The sequence below is a fragment of the Melanaphis sacchari genome, unplaced genomic scaffold, assembly GCF_002803265.2.
Source record: "Melanaphis sacchari strain LSU unplaced genomic scaffold, SCAv2.0 Contig8_pilon_pilon, whole genome shotgun sequence".
NCBI classification, from domain to species: domain Eukaryota; kingdom Metazoa; phylum Arthropoda; class Insecta; order Hemiptera; family Aphididae; genus Melanaphis; species Melanaphis sacchari.
In genome coordinates this window covers 2254382-2276915 of record NW_020271635.1, presented here as the reverse complement: position 1 = coordinate 2276915, position 22534 = coordinate 2254382, and the positions used below count along the sequence as shown (strand labels likewise).

The window sequence follows — 22534 nt, the reverse complement described above, 5'->3', positions numbered from 1 at the left end:
CAGGAAATTGTTGACTACGTTAATGTTTAGTTATTCAATAGCTTCACTCATGATTAATTAATAAATAATTATATATATTATAAGAACTATACGTGCTAAAAGATTTCTGCACTTGCAACTTTCTAAATAACTGAATAATTCTAGTATCAAGTGCAGTAAAACCAATTAAAGAACATTATGTGACACTGTCACTCGTGTCAATGTTTCTATGAGTCCCAGGAAGTATTGTTTGGTATTAATCAAAATATGATATATATTTTATATAACTAAGTTTATGCAATAAATCTGTATAATATTTGTAACTATAAATACTCTAATTCTTCAAAAAAAGTTAATTTTATTCCATACGTTGTACAAATATCAAAATTTACATTTATTTTACATTTACAGAGTGTAAACTATATATACTGTATGTAATATATTTAATATTTTATTATACTATACTATATAAACTATTAATAATAGGTATGATTCAATAAACGTTAATGTAATGCATGGTATACATCTAGCTAAAATGTCACTAAAAATATGATAAAAATTAAAAAACATACTACTTATAAAAGTAGGTAAAAGTATAGGTAATGTAAGAACAATTACTCTTAATTATAATTTTAATAAAAACGAATCCTTTTTATCTAAATGTGTAAGTAAGCTTAATAGTTACTACTATTGGTATATTGTATTTTATAATTGTAATCAATATATCTGTACAATGTAGCACTAATATAGTTAGTATTGAACCTTTTAACTGTAATTTAGTAACACAGTTTTAAAATATCACAAGATTAATAAAATATTCTATCTACTATAAAAGTGTATTTTATAAGCATATTAACTCGTAATTAAACAAAAAAAAAAACTAAGTTATATTTGAAACATATAACTTATATTACTTGGCATGTTTTATAATCTACATTTTTATTGATTTGATTTAAATAACACTAATTAATTTTATTTAGACTTCTTAGATTCTAAAATTGTCTTGTTGTAATAGTTGAAGAATAAATTATGTTTATTTTTTTTAAATAAAATATTATTATATATTTTTATAAACGTTATGTTCTGTAAATTATAATATATTTTCTGTACAAAAAAAAAAAAAAGTATAAATATTAAAAGATGCATTCAATATTTTATAAATAATGTGTACATAATGAGCATGAGTTTTAAAATGCATACGAATTAAACATAAAATTATGTTTATGTCTGATATATTCATTAACTGTATATATTACGCATTATTTACATAAAAAAATCAATTTTTTAATTTTTATACAAGGTTGCAATATTTATTTGCAATGAATCGATCTTTTTTTTGAAGCGCTATTTATATTTTCTAAAAAAATCGAAATAAGTATAATATATATTGTACTTATAAGCTAAAACATACATACGAGTTTCAGAACTAGAGACTATCTTGCCATCATAATATAATTATTTCTATCTTCAATGACATATCGAATAATAACACATAATATAATATTCAAAATGCATAATATTTGTAGTTTGAGTGTATTGATTTGAGTTAGGCACGTAGTTGTTGTATAGAATACTATGGCATGGTGGGGTCGGTGTACTTTCAGGAGGCGATGACGTGTATGTGAAGTGTAGAAAAAAAAGAAAAAAAATTTTGAGACATCCAAATCGTGCATATTTTGTCGTCTTAAAATTAAAACAGAATGTTGAAAAAATACTAAATAGCCAAAAAAACTAAAGGGAAAAAATTTAAATGTTGACCGATCGACAAAAACGCAGCCTGCAGCTACTGTAGCAGGAAAGGGCGACTCACGCGTGATGCCTGTAGTACAACGGTGTTGACGACCTTCCGCCATCGTTATTGCTGCTGCCGTTTATAGATTTTTTTCGATCATCAGTCGCGCTCCATTAACGGTCGTTCGCATTTTCTTATTAATTTTTTTTTTTTTTAAGTGTCCGTTTGTTTTGGACAAATCCGGATTATAAATCTACAATAATGTGCATTGTCTATGTTTATGCATCTGAGAGACGGAAGAAAATAATGACACGAACATAATTAATTTTTTTTTATATAACTAGTCTTTAATGTATTTTTGTTGACATCTTTAAAATCAGTGCTTATCAAAATCGGGCCTCAAATCTATTTAATAATAAGAACAATACCAGCTTTTTAAAATGTTTATAAAATTATGATATATAATATAGACTTTTAAACTCTATAGTTAAGAGCCTGTATATTCAAGAAATACTAAATACAATTATTATAAAATATAACTTTGAATTCAAAACTATTTGGAAAGTAGTTAATTAAATAAATTATATTCAAGAGTCATTTCTCAAAAAAGTGGTACTAACCATATTATATTATACACCTAATGTGATGATAGCCACAATAATTCTGCTATAAATTATTGAGGTACAGGTATTATGATATAATATTTTATTATTGTTTATTTGAAGTAAATCGTCATCAAAGTATTGGATATAATAAGTATCTCTATGAAGGTATTTATTAAATATTGATCATTATATAGGTGCTAATTGTAGGATTTTTTTTAAATTGTCTTCCTATATTGGCGAAATACCTATTTTAACCAATTTATAAATTTATTTTATATCAAATGCTATATTATTTATATTGAGTATTAAACAATTAAAATTCTGTTTTTAATTTTTTTTTTCTATTAATACCCATATAGATACTCAACAATGATATTTAATAGATATTTTACAAGAGATGAGAGAAATATAGAAAAATAAAGTTACTTAATTTTTTTTAAATAATACAATTTAAACATGTAATAAATTTCATAACAAATAAAATTGTCTTACACATACAAAACATAGTTATTTGAATAAATGTCAATGTTTTGTACGTGAATTCGCAATAAATATTATTTTATAATCCAACCCATAATAGACTTATCTACCAAGTATTAAAATGTCAACAGGATTTTCGAAAGTTTTGCTATTCTTATCATTTGCAATATCACTATTTTCACTTTGAGTTTGAATGAATCTAAAACCAGTATTTTACAGGCTTATTTCCATTACTATGTCGATTCCCAATTAAAATGTATAGATTTTAGTCTTAAAATAATTAGTTAACTATTACTTATTCTGTATTTAAATAATAAAATATAATATGCCTGGATGAAGTATTCACCTTCTATATAGAATTAACGTTATCAAAATACATTAAATTAAATATGTTTAATTTATACATATTTTTTTTTTTTAATGTGTCCATTTAATGTATTTACTTTAAAAATACTTAAAGTGCTAAACATTTATTTTGAAAAATTAATTATGGCTGAACTTATATATATATATATTATTTGAACTAAAGCAAATTCAATTAAATTAATATTTTACTATTAAATTTTAATACTGACAACATTCTATTAATACTTTATTAGTTACTATGGTTGGTAATAATATTAATAAATTTTTCCTACATTGATGAATCCTTGGCATTATCTTAAAAATAATTACAAGTTACAACTATGCGGAATATAGAAGTGTATAACTTTTTATTGTTATGCGTTTACAGCCCGTTTTATGAATATGTATTCAAATTTTGCATTTACTTTTTATTAGACTGCAAACTAAATTTAACTGTTGAAATTAAAAAATTCTACTAAAAAAATAAAAATAGGAACTGATAACCTCAAACTCGTTAAATTTTACAATTAGTTAAACGGATTGTTAGTTAATTTTGTTTTTGATACATTATTCTGATTACAAACAAAAATCAATGTTATGCAAAATTTGATTTGACCTGTTAGTTATTAGATTAATTTCATAAAAAATAAAAATTAACAAATTATTGATATTTAAAACGTATATATTGTGTAATATATCATTTATGTGTATTTGATATTTGATGCACGACAAAATAATGTTTTTCAATGTGCTGATAAAATACATTACTATTTTAACGTAATCAAAAATGGTAATTTATATGCCTGTCACAGTGTGACCTGTGTTATTGAAATTAAAAGATCGAAAATTGTTGCTCGAAAATCATTTATAATTATACAAAAAAGTATTTCGTAAGAGTAAATAATAAGTTCTTCTTTATAGACTGTATATTAGTCCAAGATTAAAAATTACTTTTGGAACTCTTTTTGTCTTTTATATGATTGTAATAGTTGATATTTTAGTTATTAATGAATAAATCTTTGGCTAAAACACATATATTTTTTTAATTTCGTTAAAAGTAGTTCTACGTAACTAGCATATAAGTTATATTTTGTTAAACATTATATTTTACCATCATTTTTATACCGATTTGTGTATCAAGAATACATTATGTTATAACGAAAACGTTACTACAAAGTATGAAATAGAAAACTATATTTTCACTTTAATATGTAATAATTGACATTGTGACATTTAGATAATATATCTACAAGCATAAAGTGTTAAGGTTAATCTCTAAAAAAAACTAACCTTGAAATTATTTTTCTCAAAAGAACACCTCTACGTAGTGGATAGTTTTCAATTCTCTATCGCCTATCCACTAGTGTCCACAATACATAAACATATACTATAAGAAAATTAATAGCCGTAAAATTACTATTAAATATCATAGTACCTACCTATTAGTTTTTAATTTAATTTTTTCTTTTTTTTTTTGAGAATTTATATTTCAAGGATTAATATTGAAACACCAAAAATCATCAAAAAAACCTGTAGTAAAATAATTTTTTTTTTTGTTTTTTTTCTCAAACAGTAAATGTATATATATATATTTATATTATGACAAATTTCATATGCCAGATGACTAAGCGAAACTTTTAGAAAATCACTGAAACAAGTCAGTTTAATAATAAAGATGTTTTCATTGTAGACGAGCATATAATATAAAAACATTGATATTGATTTAACAAAAGAGATGAAGTTAAAATATTATAAAAATTTGAAAAAGGCAAATATAGAGTATTCTATAAAGCGTCTAATAAAAATTCGAACAGAATCTTTTTATTACTTAACGCCGTAGGTACTCGTATGAAATTTTAAAATAACAAGGACTAAAATCATTATTACTATGATGTATATTATGTTAGTTTGTATGTATGTTTGGTGATTACTTGAGTACAGTATAAGACTAGGTTAGAGTCAGACTATTAAACAAGGTCATTGGAAACATCATACAATTCATCCACGCGAATACTTAACAATGTTAATTTTATCGATGTGACTATAATAAAATTAATGACCGAGAAATTCTAATTATTTTGCCTCAAAAATATAACTTAAGTAGTTAGTTAAAAACTAGTTACTTACAACAATATTATCTTTATCCGTTAATATAACATAAACTTTGTGTTCTTCTTCATTTGAATATAAGTTCAAAATTCATCTGGTAGATGCTTTGTAAAAAATATAAACAAAGTGTGAAAAAATTATTATTTAAAATGCTTATAAGCAACTTTGTTTAATTTCCAAAAATGTTATAATCGATTCTGACTTAAGACAATATCTTAATATTAAAAATGTATTATATATTCCTATACTGTATACTGTAATTAAATATATTTCAATATAAATATTGGATATATATTATAATCATATTATGTCATGTATGCCTAAAATTGTAATAAATTATGTACTTATAATAATAATAATAAATCTAACCTTAGTAAAATACACTAAAAAAACACATAAAAAACAATGTTGTTATAGAATAATAATTAATATAATATTCAGTATATAACCTTAGAATTTAAATTAAGTATCAAAAAAATAATTTATTTTGTTCTTATTAAATTTATAGAAATTTATTTATTTTACTTCTTAATATTAAAATGCATGAAAAATCCACAAGTCTTTTATTTGTAATTTTTATTTTATATTTTCTTAGATTCTGCATTTGCTTTTTTTTGCATTTTAAAATAAATAATGTAGAATTACAATCAAACTAGTATTTCTATATGATCGAATTATGAAAATTTAGTAAAATTAGTAATGCTAATGTTATAAGTAGTACCTAGTATATTATGTAATTGATAATTTAATAACCTTGAGGTAAACCTACAATATTCATAAGATAATGAAACATACGTAATTATTAAACATACGACAACTTATACCTAATTGATGCTCTATATTTGGATTGATTTATTTAAGTTTAGTATTTATGTTGCAAACTACAATTTTAGATTGTATCATGTTTTTTTAATAAATTAAAACTTCATGTTATAACAAAACTATTATCAATCAATACTAATTGAATAAATTTATTCATTTTAGACTTAAAAATTTATAAAACATCATCGAACATTATTATATAAATTAATAATAATTCAATTTAACTATAAAATATCTACCCAAAAAATTACGTTAAGATTGTTTTCTTATTAATATTGGTTGTTAAACTAGGGTTATTATTAAGTTGTAAAAAAAAACGTAAGTGGAATTGATCAGCTTTACTATAATATTAATTGTATTGTTGTACCCTCTTAAGTCAAGGCCGGCAATAAGCCAAACAACGTAAGCAGTGTCTGGGAATCCATGAGATAAGAACAGGTTGTTTGATGGAGCCACTGAAGTAGCTCTGCTTCTAAGGTATTCGTTTTTTTTTTCACGACGGTCATCCTTTTGTTTTTCTATGCTTCATTGGAATCACGTTTTACAATAATAGTAATTACTAACGCATTGTCTTGGCAAAGAAATAGTCAGTTGAGCTTGTGAAAAAAAAAATAACCAATACCTATAATAAAGGTATCAAAAACATTGACCGTTGGCATTTAAAAATAAATAGATACAGTGTAGTCTGCATATAATATTATATTTCTTCATACTAGGAATGTAAAGAAAAAATAATGAAGTCAACACAAATCTGATTAATGTCATTATATTTTTAAATAGTGTAATGATAATAGTTTATATCTTATACGTACATAATATATCATGAACCATAGCCTAGTTCTTCTAAAAACACCAACATTTATAAATATAAATTTCGATACCTAATAATTATATTTCAGTCTTTTAATTGTAAATTAATATGAAATATTATAAATTGGAAAGTTATAATTTAAATTTTAAAACCGTATATAAAATAATTCACACCTACCGGCATTAAGCCCATTAAGGTGTGTTCTTGTTAAGTATAACACAGTAATATATTCGTGCGTGTGTGTGTGTGTGTGTGTGTGTGTGTGTGTGTGTGTGGTATCTACATATTATCAAAATTGTATAAAAAAACTCGTTTATTTAAGTCATAGTGATGACTATGAATTATTACATAAAAATATATGTCCCAGTTAAAGTAAATTACGTCTAATTAAAATACAACCAGAGAGGGAAAAATATTGAATGTTAGTACAGTCAAATCTCATAAGTCATAAACTAATAAAAATCTTTTTGAAAGTTATTTGTGATAGTAAATATTTGTATGTATGTTTTTATTTATTGAAATTATTATGGTAACTAAATGATACTCAATATATATGTTAATATGTTTTTTAGTTATAATATAGTCTATATTTACAAATTATTTGGTTAAGCATGTCTATAGTATTTTGTTTAACAATTTATATAGTATTGTTTTTAGTGAGTATCAACTATGGATATAATATAGGCAAGTTCTGTATATTAATTGATACAGACAATAAAGTTTTTATTGAAAATTTATTAATAAGTAAGTACTTGAATATTCGATAAATACAATAGGTAATAATATTATAATTTAACCCATGAACATTAAACAATAAGTTCTATACATTTATTTGAAACGTATAACTTATTAAAAATCCTGTATACGATAATTAATTAAATGAAAAACTGGGGAAATCGCTCTACTATATAGTAGGTATGTGAGTATCTCATAATTTTTTAATCAATAAAATAAACAATAACTCCAAATGTTATAGAAATAAAAAATACTCTCATGACCCGACGAAATGGTTAACGTAAAATAACTAAATACTTTTAGAATTTACTTTAAGCCGACAACATTCTTTTAACAACTACATAGTCATATTATATCGATATAATAAACATTACACTATTAATACAAAATTAATTTTATCCATTCTCGCAAACATAGTATTATGGTATCAAAAAAATAGCAACCTTTTAAATATTTAAAAATACCTACGTAAATATAACACATTTAAAAAAATAAACTATTAAAAACAAAAAAAATCTTTTAAGTCCAATTTAAAAGAAAACAAGACCAAAACTACAAAAAAACAAAGCAAATGCCTACAATATCTGTACTTTAATTATAAAATAATACAATGTATTATTGTTTTTATAACTTATAAATCAGTATTTCGTGTATCATAGAAAGGTGAGAGTATATTTTTGTAATGATAGCTTCAAATTATTCTAAAATGTTGATAGTTTACTCAATAAACATATATGTCTAGTTAGTTAAAGCGAATATAAAAAAACCGTCTATAACTATCTATAGCATCGGTTTAAAATGTTTTAAGTTAGTTACCGTTACTATACAATAATCTGAGTATATATGTATCGCAATAATTTTGAGTGGACTATAAGTAGAAAATAATGTAATATTCTTTTTAAAGATTTAAATCTAACATCAATAGCTAGCGAAACCCCTTGAAAGACTAAACTACTTTGGTCACTATAATTTATTCGTATATCGAACAACAAACGAATATATTTACTTTCAACAATAGGAAAACGCTCGGCTAATACAGAATTAATATATAATCGTTAACTTCAATGAGTTGACAAAATACTTCTTGTTTTTTTGTTTTTTTTTTTTTTTGGTATTTCTTAAGTTTTGTTATATTAATTTTCTAATTATTATAATATATTAATATTTTTTACTAAACCCCATGTTTATTACTAAAATCACTTTATCACTTTTAGTGTTTTTTTTCACATGCAATTGATGTTGAAAATATTTATGTTTAATAGTGTAAATTTACAGAATTATAAAACGATAGACTGCCTAATAACAGTAATAACTTATACCGAATTATTTATGCCCAGTTCAAAATAGGAAAGTTCAAGATTTAAAAATGGTAAAATTTTGCAGTATTAGTTGATTATTAAAAATACGAGTACAAATAATTTATTTTTCACTTTGTGTCTATAATAATTGCATTATGTATTTACATATTCTTTCTATTTAAATTGTTGTGTTGTAAATTATTATACAATAATTGTATACAATAATTTTTTCAGCTGTATACATATAAGTTATTATAAAATTGGTCAGTGTTATTCAATTGATCTCTAAACACCTTGTTTCAATCGACGATCATAGTTTGATAAAAACAATATTAATAATCACTGTTATATTTTATAAATTATCTATAACATCATTATTCATCAGTATTTTTTGTAAAATTACTTAAAACGATTTTTTTAAATTAGTTTTGAAACAACTGATTTACTAAATATGTATGTTCATAATTTTTAAAACGATAAGATAAGAGAATATAATTAAAAGATTTAGCAGAATTTGACATTCTGTGAAGTATTTCGATATCTTTATGATACGAGATATCGTACTTAAGACAATCTTATAAAAATGAATATTAATTTATATTACCTACTAAAAACGAACATAATATAGGTTTTATGTTACCTATTTTTAGTTATAAAAACTGGTTTACAGGTAGCCGATTTTTATCACAAGCTCATAAAAAAATGTAGGAGCATATGGTTACAATGATAAGTAAAACTGTCACTTTATAGTGTATAGTTGTTGAACTACCAGTCACGAATTCATCTTACGTATTTACAAGTTACAAGTTTACAACTTGCATTATTTAAATCCGCTATCAACGAAACATAACATAATAAATGTATGTTAAAATCTTCTGTTGGTAGTTGATTTATTTATTATTATATTATGTGTACTCAAGCAATTATATTAACATGTAATAAAATTATAAAATCAAATGTGAATTGTATGTAATATGCCTTGCACATTTTGTCTGTCATAGCTTCTAATTGAGCTTCGTTTATTTTCAAAACCAGTTATACCTTATAACTATCTATTATTCTGCAGTCTCTATATTTTTATGTGTAACATCGTGATCGTGCAATTAAAAACAATATAATTATGCTAACTAAAAGAAGCGCGTTCTCAATAATTCAATAATACTCATCATAGCCTAAAAAAATTACCATATATTTAAATTTATTCTAAATTTACAAAAATATAAATGGTTGATGATTGTTATTCATAACATAGTAAAATTTTAAGACATTTTTTAAACTCTTTCAAAAATATATATAAATATGTATATATATAATATATTAATTTCAATACTTATTTATATTTTCCTTAAAACTTATGTACTTTAGATATATTTATACACCAAAAATATAATCTTAATCACAGTTCATTAAGTTACAAGTTATTTTAAAGATAAAGATTATGCAGTAAGCATATTAAAGAAAAATAGTTTACGACGAGTTAATATTCTTTTGTGTGAATTATTACATAGAAATTGATTAGAGTTTTCAAACATTTATAACGCTAATGAGTTGTAACTAAATAAGGTAATGAATTTTCAATCAACAAAAAATTGAAACGTTTATTTTATGTAGCTATAAGATATTTGTACAGGAATATAACGAATTAATTCCTATTTCACATAATCAGTATTTTGAAAAAAAAAATAAAGCTTAAACGAATATTGCATTTGTTTAATTTTAATACGCACAACATAAATTATTAATCATGAATTATTTTAGAATTATAATATTATAGAACTCGAGAACTTAGCATGTTCGTAGAATATGATTTCGTTATGTGTTTGGAAACTATTTAGAAAATACGATACCTAATCGTATATATACTTATACGATACCTTATATGCGGCTAAACACGTCCTGTTGGATGAAATTAATACCAGAAACGTATAGAATTTTATTCCCACATAAGTGTAGTGTGTATTGTTTACCATAGTCATGGAAAAAAGTTTTAGTTTTAGTTCTTACAGTCAATAAGTTGTATGACCATGTAATATTTAAATCATATACATAGACCTCTAGCACAGAGCTAAATGGTTTTAAATTGTAAAATTCGTCTGAATTATTTAGAAACATGTAAATTACTATTTAAATATCTAACTTAGTATTTACTATTTTATCTTTTCAAGTATAAAATGATCATAACCTTAAAACAATTTGTAATATTATAGTGTAAAAAAAGTATACAAAGTACCTATATTACCTACTTTTCAACAAATTGTGTTTAACAGTTACGTTATAGTTTCTATACGTATTTATACATACACAAACATACATAAAAAATATTATTTAATTAATTGCAATAAAGTGAATAATAATATGATTATATTTAATAGCAGTAAAATAGAGTTAATATACTTTAAATCATATTTTTATGATTATGAAATAATTGTAAAATAACTGAGAGACCTCGATTTACAAATATATTATGCTATATATTAATTGTATTATTTATATTTTACCATCTCGAAGAAAACTACATTTATTTAACTTGATACATTATTAAAAGTTACATAGAAAATGTATTAAATACTGTTAATTTTAGCTCTTTTAGTAGTTCCCCATGTAAAAAAAATATTGTAACTATAGTAAGTTTTAGCATTTTTATGGCATCTTTTTGTGTATAATCCTTAAAGGAAAAAATTGGACTGTGCAAAAATTATAAGCTTCATCATATAGTAATTCATTGCAAGTGCTTCAGACCTCTTAGGATTATGCTTAACGACTTAAATGTATAACATGTTTATAGCACTGACCAATAAGCTTGAGTTTAACATTTTTATGAGTACTGACATAGAAATAATGTAAGAGTCATTCACTGTTATTATATCATTGAGAAATGGTAAAAAGTAAATAAGTATTGAAAAATAAATTAATATATTTTTATGTTGATATAAACGTAAAATATATTATTCATGAATTAAAATTTTACTGAAATCATGTCTGGTATCATATGTCTGCTAATATAAATTTATAGATTTAATGGAAGTATCATAGAAAATAACTTGAAGTATTGCATTCACCATATTTTCTCTATATAATCAACAGAATTTCTATTGGAAAAGAAACTATTGAACCAATTTTTAAGATTAAAATCAAAACTATAAATATCTTGAAAATGTATTTGATTAGATCATTATTATTAGTTTCACACAATATTTTATTTAATTGAGATAAAAACTTTTACTCAAAAATCTTAGAACGTATATCTACACGCACGTTTCTAAACTATAATCACTAAGAGTTACAATATATTTTTTCTATTGTTTGTACTTTTCTCATTGTTTTCTATGCATATAATATTACCATAAACACTTCAAAGTATAATAAAAATGTAATTTAGTAAATATATCAATTAAATGAACATCTATTTTTGAGTTCAAAACACCCACAGCCAGAGACGGATTTAAGGCACTGTGAACTATGCGGTCGCAAAGAGCTGCACATTTTTTATACGTACCTACAAAAATTGTATTTAATATTTATTTGGTTCTCATATAGAAAAATACTTAATTTTTTTCTTGAATTTTTATACTTCAAATTTTTGACAGATGGATTTTGATTTTTTTTTCATTTATTTGCTTATAACAAAGTAATATTTATGTTTAAATCAAAACGTTTTTAATAAATTTTAGTTTTATGTAAAAATAATTATATAATATATAGAAAAGTTCATAATGTAAGGAAATTTTATTGTATGGAAGTAATTTTTTTAGGATAAGAGCAGCAAATTTATACTTGGCATAGCGTGGCGGGAAATTATTTAATTCGTCTCTGCCCACAACTTAATATTGGCATAGACGAAGAAAGTATCTCTTGTTTTTATTTCTGCTTCGTGTTTTTTGTATTCTTATAATAGATGGTCTTGTAATATTAGTACTTAATGTTTTAATCAAGTTGAGAACGTTGAAAACATCGATTAACGTTATCAAACAATTTCATGGGCCACTGCAGCTATTGCAGTACTAATAGTGTTAATGCTTCGTGCGATAAAACATCTTTTGAACGGTTACCAAAAAAAAATTATTATTTTTCAAGTGAATGACTTGAAAACCTATTTGATTTCCCTCGACAAAAAAAAAAACAGAACGATAAATTATGTACTTCAATTTATAGAGAGTTGTTCTCGAGTACATAGAAATTGATTAGAAAAGTACTCAAGTCACTTGGGATATTTCAAGTATATTGAGGTATTGAAACATATTGGAAAGTTATATTGACCACAATGTAAAAATATCCTAATACTCTGCTCTATCTACACTGTTTGAAAAAAAATACGAATATATACACATGAACGAAACAACATAAAAATAAAACAAATAAAATTGTAAATTTCACAAATATTTGTCTACATAACTGTTATTAGGTTTTTCCACATTTTTTTATTATTACTTTGTATTTATTATGCGACAACATAAAATACCTAAAAATCTTAACTTGTCAACATACTCATTGCTCCGTGCCACCTACCACAATTGCCTGTATAATTTTGTTATGAAAACGTATTAATTAGAACAGTTCTTGGAATATAATCTGAATTATTCTTGTTAATTTTTATAGATGTTGACCTTGAACGATGTGGTTTAGGAGAGCTGTCAAGGTTGAATTTTAGAACCCTGCAGTATCAATCGTAACTACCAGAGTGATCAAAACATGTTTTTATCGAAAACTCTCATTTTACCTAGTAATAATGTTGCAGGTCACATTGACAGTCTATACTCCGTCCAACCACTATTTCATAACACAAGTTATAGGCAAATTAAAATAATAATAATAATAATAAAAATAATCAATACACTGTTGCAACGTCTTCTCGAAAGCCCTCGGGGTCCCATCATATTTAATTTGTTTTACCTTTTCGTTAAACTTTTATGATATATGTACTTATAATTATTAATAAAATAACGTAACGTAATTAATGCCATAATTTAAATATAACTGATAATTTATAAGATTTTTTTTCTCTTTGAATTCCGCTATATAGTTTTGAAAGATAATAAATAGCTATAGTGGAAAAACGCCGTGATAAGACGCTAATATAATTTTTTTTAATTTTTTTCATCGATTCATTCGTAAACTGCATAATATCATATTCATAAAAGATTAAATCTTCTGTTAAATCTAGATTAAAAAACAAACAAACTAAATTCTTTCATTTACTATTAGTGTTCATAATAATATAATATATAATAAAATCCTTGTCTCTCGTCAAATTTCAATATTTTGCCAAGATAAATAATTTACAATATTATTTTAATCAGATTTCGTCTTGAAGTAGTTATTATTATTAATTATTTTTTTATTGCCTATTATCTATTGAATTTTTAAATTAGCTGATTGACAAATGAAAACTCGTATTTATTTACGTATTTTACTTTTTATAATGTTGAAAAACCATGAGTGGCGGGCTACATATTATTTATGTATTTCGCCAAAAATCGGAAACGAAAATAGTTTTCTCTGAAAATGATAGTCATCTTCGATAGTAGAGAATAAAAACAAAAACCGTATAATAATACGGTGGTACATTATAATAGTATCATAATATTTTGACGGCTATTGAAGGTTATAAACACATCGGACGGGCCAAATGCGTCGTCTACACCGTACGAATAGTATAATAGCCACGCGTATTCAAACTGTGGCTCAAAACCAGTACATGACCGTACGAAAATATAAAATAACCAAACGCAATAGCTATATCTATATAATAATCACAGTGTAGTACCGCAAAACATATATATTCACATTTCACGTGTATGTACTATGCCAGTCATTGTGATTTGTGATACACACAAACATTAGATCTAGTATAAAAGTAATACAGTTCTAGAAACCTACATATTATTGTTAAGTATAGAAGGTATAATATTACGAACATATGGAATAATAATAATAATAATAATAATAATAATAATAATAATGATAATAAAAAAACGTCGTACTTGGGTTTAGTTATGTACGTGTAACATATACGCTTACAACCGAGTTACAAACTAAAATATATTATAATTGGATCGGATGCAGATCAGTCGAAATTTACCGGAAAAATAACACAGTGAAGACAACCTATAATATTATGTGCATCGGTCTATAGCAGGTACCCACCTATAAACGCTCATGTACTGCAATCGCGGAGGCAGCATAGGTTGGTATACACTATCGGAACTATTAAAATAAAATACGATTATATTGCTGTTTGCGACGAAATGAAAAAATATCAATCGATGTATATAGAAACCTACTGCTGTAACAACGTTCCGTTGAATTTATTATACCTATCCGTGTTTATTCATTTCCCATTCCGTAATGAAATATGATATATAAATACTCACAACGCAAATCTACATCTACACATAATATAAGTGTCGTATATATATATATATATATCATATGTTGTAACATTATATTTTCAATCAAAAGATTGCGAGTATTTCAATTATGATGACAGTTTTTTGCTTATAATAATATGTACATATAATAACAAAACGATATTCTTTTGTAAAAAAGAAATAAATATGTTATTAGAGTTATTTTTTAGAGTATAATATAATGAACCGATCAATTTGTGTAGTACGTAGGTAGGTATATACAGTTTTTACGTTGTTGACATTTCAAAATAAATAATACAAATATAAAACTGAGAACGTAAACGATATTATTTCTTTAATTTAAATGTCTATACGCTGTTATTATAGATAATAATTATTGTGGTACACAACATGTTTGATTGCACGAAGACCAGGGTTAAGGAGTTTGTACATTACTAGGAACTCAAGATTTCAAAATATGTTGATCTATAATAATTATTGCACAAATTAATTAAATATTGCAATAATTGTTATATGTATGTAATATAACTCTTATAGGGTTAAGTATAGGTTAGTGATGTCTATCTCGTTTTTCGTATTATCGGTTTTCACAATTTCCGATATTACAAAAGTATACAAAAAAGTAATATTTGAACAAAAATACTATTGAAAAAACACAAACTATCAATTTACCACCTGGTAAAACGTACTATACATAGTAGTATTTTTATACATACCTACTATATAATATATTAATAGTTGTTTGTTTATACCTTTGACCGCTGCGTACTTGACATATTCTTTCATCATTAAATTTATTTTTATTTTTTTTTTAAGAACATTAGCAATATATATTTTTTGTAACTAACATTTTATATAATTTTATTTATAGGTTTCATTCAAAAGCCGATCAAACGAATCACATTGAACAATTAAGGTAATATTAATTTTAAAATATGCATTTATATTATTTATTGAACCAATCAAGTATTTTACCATATTTAACCTTTTGTTATTATTCTAATAAGTTTTTTCTAAAATAAACAAATACACACGAATTAATATCTCTAAATTATATCTACCTATATATAGTTCCAACAATTTCCAATTTTTGACCGATAAAAAACCATGTGTAAAATATTAAGAATACCCAAAAATTCGGTCATACGCTTAATACAAATTAAATACAAAATTGCAACACTATAAGTCCAATAACTTCCTCATCCTTACTTAAATTTCCAATGTAATATAAATTTCAACATAAAACATCTAATATTTTACGATATCAGACCATACTTTTAATTTCTACTGGATACCGATTACCAAAGTATAGATAGTATACGCATAGTATTTCTTTTATATAAATATAACCATATTGATTTCAAAAAATAATCCAAACGTGGTATTGTCTAATTTCCGGAAAACAATATGTACGTAGTACGTATAAATGTGCAACGGGATTGTATGTGTAAAAATATACGAACGGGAAAAGGTCCTAAGGCCTTTTTATTTTTTATATGGTTAGAGCATGAATGATCCGATTGCAATAATAGTCACGCTCGGCGAACCCCGAAGAATCGTTTCGGAAGTGGATGACGGTTTCGCCTGTGTGACACGCCTCTTAAACGGTTAGCGTGCAAGCCAGCGCCCTGCTTTTATGATAGTTTTTTTATGTAACGGTAGTGGCATAATAAAAGAGATTAGAAGAACGTGACCAGTGTATGTAATAATAAGACAGTACTTCAAAATAGTAATAATAATAATTACAATTTAGTGAAATAAGATAGTTGTGCTGTAGTACTGTAGTGAATCAACACCGCATAAATATTACTAATTATTAAAGTGATTCAATTTATACATACGAAAACAACGTAAATTTAATTGTCAAATAAAAGTAATAATTAACCAACTTTAAATATAAATTTACTAAATGTAGATTAATAAATGTTTTAATAAATGTATATTTTTACTACTGTTGTGATTTTACAAAGAAACAAATTAAATTTCTCAAACATCGTAGTCATTGTTGCCTTTTTTTTGTAAATTTTCTTTTTTGTTTATTTAATATATTACATGGCTATATTATCTATATATTATATTATATGCCTAGTATGATACAATATAGTCGTGTCCTATCGGCTACCATTTATATATAATATATATTGATTTTTTTTTTACAATTGTTCGTTATGATAATGACACTATATCCACGACTCTATCACCACTGCCATGATATTAGTTTTAGAAAAATACAATTTTACAATAAACGGTCCACCGTACAACGTACTTTTATTATAGATTAGAAGGTTAAGTAAAAACGATTGATGTACTTCATAATAACCCATCTAGTATTTTATTTAACCACTGTAATTTTTAACAACTATAAATAAATATGAAATATATAAATAATTTTTTTTTTTTTAACATTTATTTGAATATATACAATCTGTAATAGTAGTTACAATAAGCATATGAGCTGAAAAGTACAGTTGGCAGTGAAATAGTGAGGGGAGTAGCTACCCAGCATGTAAATAAAATAAATAAATTATTAATTATATTATTGTATAAGATTTTTTCTTAGTTTTTAATTTTCTCTATTTTGAACTTCTCAGTTATCGTTTAAAAACTTAGTTTTAAAATTATTAAACAATAAACATTTGATGTGTTGCTTAACTCTTGATTAGTGACCCATCTGAAAATCAACTACCTTAGTAACGGCTTAATACCAATGCGGCAATGCCACTCAATGCAATATTCGCCAATTATTATAGTTATGTTTCGTCTATAAAAATCCGATTAATGATTGATTGCGTGTAAAAATTAGAGAATAATCATTTTTGTAAAAGAATATCCTGTTTTTTTAAACAAACATTTTACAATTTTTTTTTCAATTATGTGAATTAAGTATTAATATAATAAGAATTATATGAAAATTATAAAAAATTGAATTTTAAATTAAAAAATTTATTTTCATATCTTCTTTGACATTTGACAAAAAAAATAATTTAAATTAACTGAAGATTATTTTTATATGAATGATTTATTTACTTAGCGCTTTATTGGATTTTGTCCTAATTCTGTAGAACTGTAACACTGAAGTTTTGATACCTATTTAATTTAATCATTATACTTATAAAAATGTTAGTTTTTAAATTAAATAAATAAATAAGACATATTTTATCATAATTAACTATTTATATAATATGTATTGTCTATTTTAATAATAACTTTACTCTTTTAACGTGTTTATAAACTTAAGAGTCACGTAGTATTTATTTTTTCAATTAAGTATTTTAATATTTCCCTATATGTTCTTAATAATATTAATACAAACTCAAAATAAAAATCTCCTACTAACAAAATTAAAAAACTGTTATAAACTGAAGATTAAGTATCTTATAAACTATCAAATATCTTGATGAGTCGGAATTGTTCTGATCGTGACAATATTGGTGGTGACCTTCGCGAGTTCTCGTTTTTAATGTTTCTGTACATACATCTCTACTGTTTCTCATATATCAGTTATAGAACATACAATAGTCAATAACTATGAGTCATATCTGTCTGTGAAACTGTGAAAGTACTGGGGAAAATATTAAAATTATTACAAAAACCCAATGGATCAGATGTATGTGTAATCAAATGAACGGAATGTATATAAACGTGAGATTAGTCGAAGTTAATATCTAAAATATTATGATTGTGTAAAACTATTAATGTTCCATACATTCCAAGTATATTATATTTCAGCCATTTATCAAAAATATTATAGGTATGTATCTACATTACATTTTTTTCAATTTCTAAAATTTGTTCTACTTAATTTTATATTTTATATTCAACAATATAATCAAAACATAGTATGAAGACAGTAAATTTTAAATAAATACTAAACAAGCATTGTATTTTAAACAATAATTGGCAAAAACATAATCCCCTGAACTAAAATAATTTAAATTGAAAAAAAACAATAGCTTACATGGTAATGTATTTTACAGGCCTTTCTAAAAAGAAAAAGAAAACTACATAAGTACTTAAATATTTTGTGAAGTTACCAATTGTTTATGTTAAATCTTAGGTATATTAAAATGTGTCATATTTGTCGTGCAATAATGTACAGGTATAGAATTTTATAAGTTTTTAATTGAATTAGCAAAATGTCTACGGATCATCAAACATCTTGCTATTCGTACGTGTTCAACCATCCATTTTCTAGGTCAAAAATCATATTATACTTAATTTTTTTCTTCAATAACTGATCTAATGATTTCCTGAGTCCTTTTGTCAATTAATTAATGCTTACGTTAAACACCAATACGCCACAGATTCACACGTGTGTGTGAGACTATGGTATTTTATTTTATTTATTTAGGCTAATCAGAGCATGATGTGTATGGAGTTTAGCGTGTGGTTACCTACGTATGCATTCAGTATACAAGTTTGCACAAGTCGAAGAATAGGCGATTGCATTTTATATGATAGCCGTTGGCATTACCTACTTCGCACAAGATTTGTTTAGGACTTCAGCCGCCGCCTAGTTGGTTACTGTATTCGTATACACCTATAGGCTATAATACAAGCTGACACTCCACATTTAAAGCTTAATCGGCAAAAATGTATAAATATTGAACATACAATCAGAATGAAAAAAAAATTATATGTTTATAAACGTACAGTAAATAATAAAACTGGTTCGTACAATGAAGAGAGAAAGTAGACCTGGAGTTCTCTATAATAATGAGAGTATACGTATACCAGAAAAGAGAATAGACTACGAGATTGAGTTTTTGCGATGGGTTTGTTGGGAATAGAAAGAAAAGCAATGCAAGTTAAATCACGACAAGTAATTAAAGAAAGTGAAGACGGGAACAAATTATGGCATTTTAGGCAACAACTTATAAGTCCATATGGACCGACTTTCGTTGCAGTGGAGGAAAACTCTCGCGGGAATACGACATACAACGCTGATTCAAAAACAATATAGAATGTTAAAATTTAATGGACCCGTGTATATAAATTAATTATTAGAAAAAAAAGGTAAAATATTTAGGTAGATCTTAAAACTTAAGTTCATAAAATAAGATAAAATAAACTTAAGTATTATTTTATGTTAATTCAGTACTTCTTTTTTCATTGAAAAATTAAATTTATTGACTTTGAAAAAAAAATTATTTAAAAATTGATGTATGACATTCATCTCAAAAAACATGTGCTATTAACAAATATAATTATGTTATCCTAGCCTAAAAAATGTTAAAATGCATTGTTTAGTTGTAAGTAAGTAAATAAAAACTCAAAATTATTATATGATCAACCAACCATACACTTCAGCATCTGTAACCATAAATTATTATTCATTATTCATATAACTATAAAAAGTATATTTTAATTTTTATCTTTTTACTTAAGATAATTATTAATTGTTCATTATTTTTTTTATGCATACAGTATATACAATTATCTAAGCATTTTAAGAGATCCAAATATCTGATAATCGTATATAATCAGTGAAAATGATTTTCTTAAAAAGCTTCAGTCATGGTATTCATAATATTATACTATCCAATATTGTTCATTATGAGCAAGGTGCACGCTTTATTTAATAAGAAATTACTTTGAATATTCCATGAACCAAATCGGACCATGCTCTCGCTTCTGCTGTAAGAACTTTGCCATTCTAAAACGTGAATATAATTTAAATTATAATATTATAACGTACACACATGTCGGAAATTATATACTTAAATAACACTGTTCGCACCGTATTCATTCTTATACGTATATTATACAATATATGATTATTTACGTTCAGGATGCTTTCGTATAAATCGGTTACCTTTGATGGACGCGTGGTGCGAAATTGCCAGTTCTATGCCACGTTAATTACAGAGAAAGTGCCGCACAATATGTAGAATGTAAATGTTAAATAATAATAATCGTTATTAAAACAACTGTCGTGTTTACAATTTTTAATGTCGTATAGACCTCAAACACATTCGGTTTATAATAAACCTACACAATGCTCAAAATGTAATTGTTTTTATACCGCAATGTATAATATGTGTGTATTAATTGGTTGGATTCGTTGTGGTTCGTAACGCTAACGAATATTATTTCGTTTTCTATTTATGTTGTTTAAAGAATGAATAAAAAGGCTATTTTTATTCTACAACTATCTTGTCATCCAATTTTTATTTATCAATTAGGTAAACTTTATACATATGTGTGTGAAATCTATCATAATAATTAAACTTATGTACAAATATATTCAACTGTAATAGAATTAAAAAGTAAGATTCAAATAATATGCACCCAATGTTAAGAAGTTACGTCATGTACCTAATCGAATATATATTTTTAAACAACTAAATGTATGCATAATATCAAACAAAAAATATACCTAACGCACGTTTACCAAACATTTCAAAAACTTAATTCAAAAGTCCTCATAACATGGGGGTTTTTGTAGGCTGCGAAAAGTTAAAGACAAACGCTGCTCTCATGCACTCCCCATATAATCGATTTGTTTGAAGTACCTAGTAAAACTCTATCATTTTTAACATCGTTTCCAAACACATCCGACGTAACAGGATATTTGCATTTCAAATTGTGTTACAATAGCTGGTTTACTTTTATCGAAATCAAAATATATACAATAAGTATATATTGTATACGCATACATATTATTATAATGTATTGTATTCAATTAAATTATAACACGAATGGTTTAGACGCTTAAAAACCAACACTGTGGTTTTAAAATATTCCTTGTACTACACGCCTACAGAGAACAACGTGGTATCGGTTATATTTTTTTTTTATTAATACAACTTGCTATTGATCCAAATGTTAGCGGTTTTTGTTTAAGAGTATTACAATAAATTATCCTTTACCATTATTATTATATCGCTGTTTTAAAATCTAAGATATCGTGATAGTTTACTGAGTACAGTAGTGGAACTATAGACACGGGGATATCCTCCTGTAGACTAAACAGGAAAACTATCAAAGAAATAAAATGTAGTTTTATAAAAAAAAAAAATTTTCTTCCCCCCCCCCCCGTGTGTGTCTTCGTGTATAAAACGCTACAATGGCATACAGTACACTAATCATCCACCCTCTACTCCTAATCATAGCTTACTAAATATTTGAGACTTAACTAACCGCGTATTTGAATATTCACGCCGAAATTTACACAAATTACAAATCACCTTTGATGAAATGACCGTTTCAGACACGATTCTCGGAAAACGTTACCCCCAATCATAGCG

The 22534-nt window shown here is 24.8% G+C and overlaps 1 protein-coding gene across 4 annotated transcripts in view; it reads left to right on the top strand.

The window, feature by feature from the left end:
* The window catches only part of LOC112602471 (cordon-bleu protein-like 1), an 85574-nt gene that overhangs the window by 42535 nt on the left and 20505 nt on the right, over positions 1-22534 (top strand). For all 4 annotated transcript variants that reach the window (XM_025350554.1, XM_025350552.1, XM_025350550.1 and 1 more), the window contains one exon: positions 16156-16200. In XM_025350554.1, the coding sequence (XP_025206339.1) occupies positions 16156-16200 (45 nt within the window). The remainder of the gene's footprint in view (positions 1-16155; positions 16201-22534) is intronic.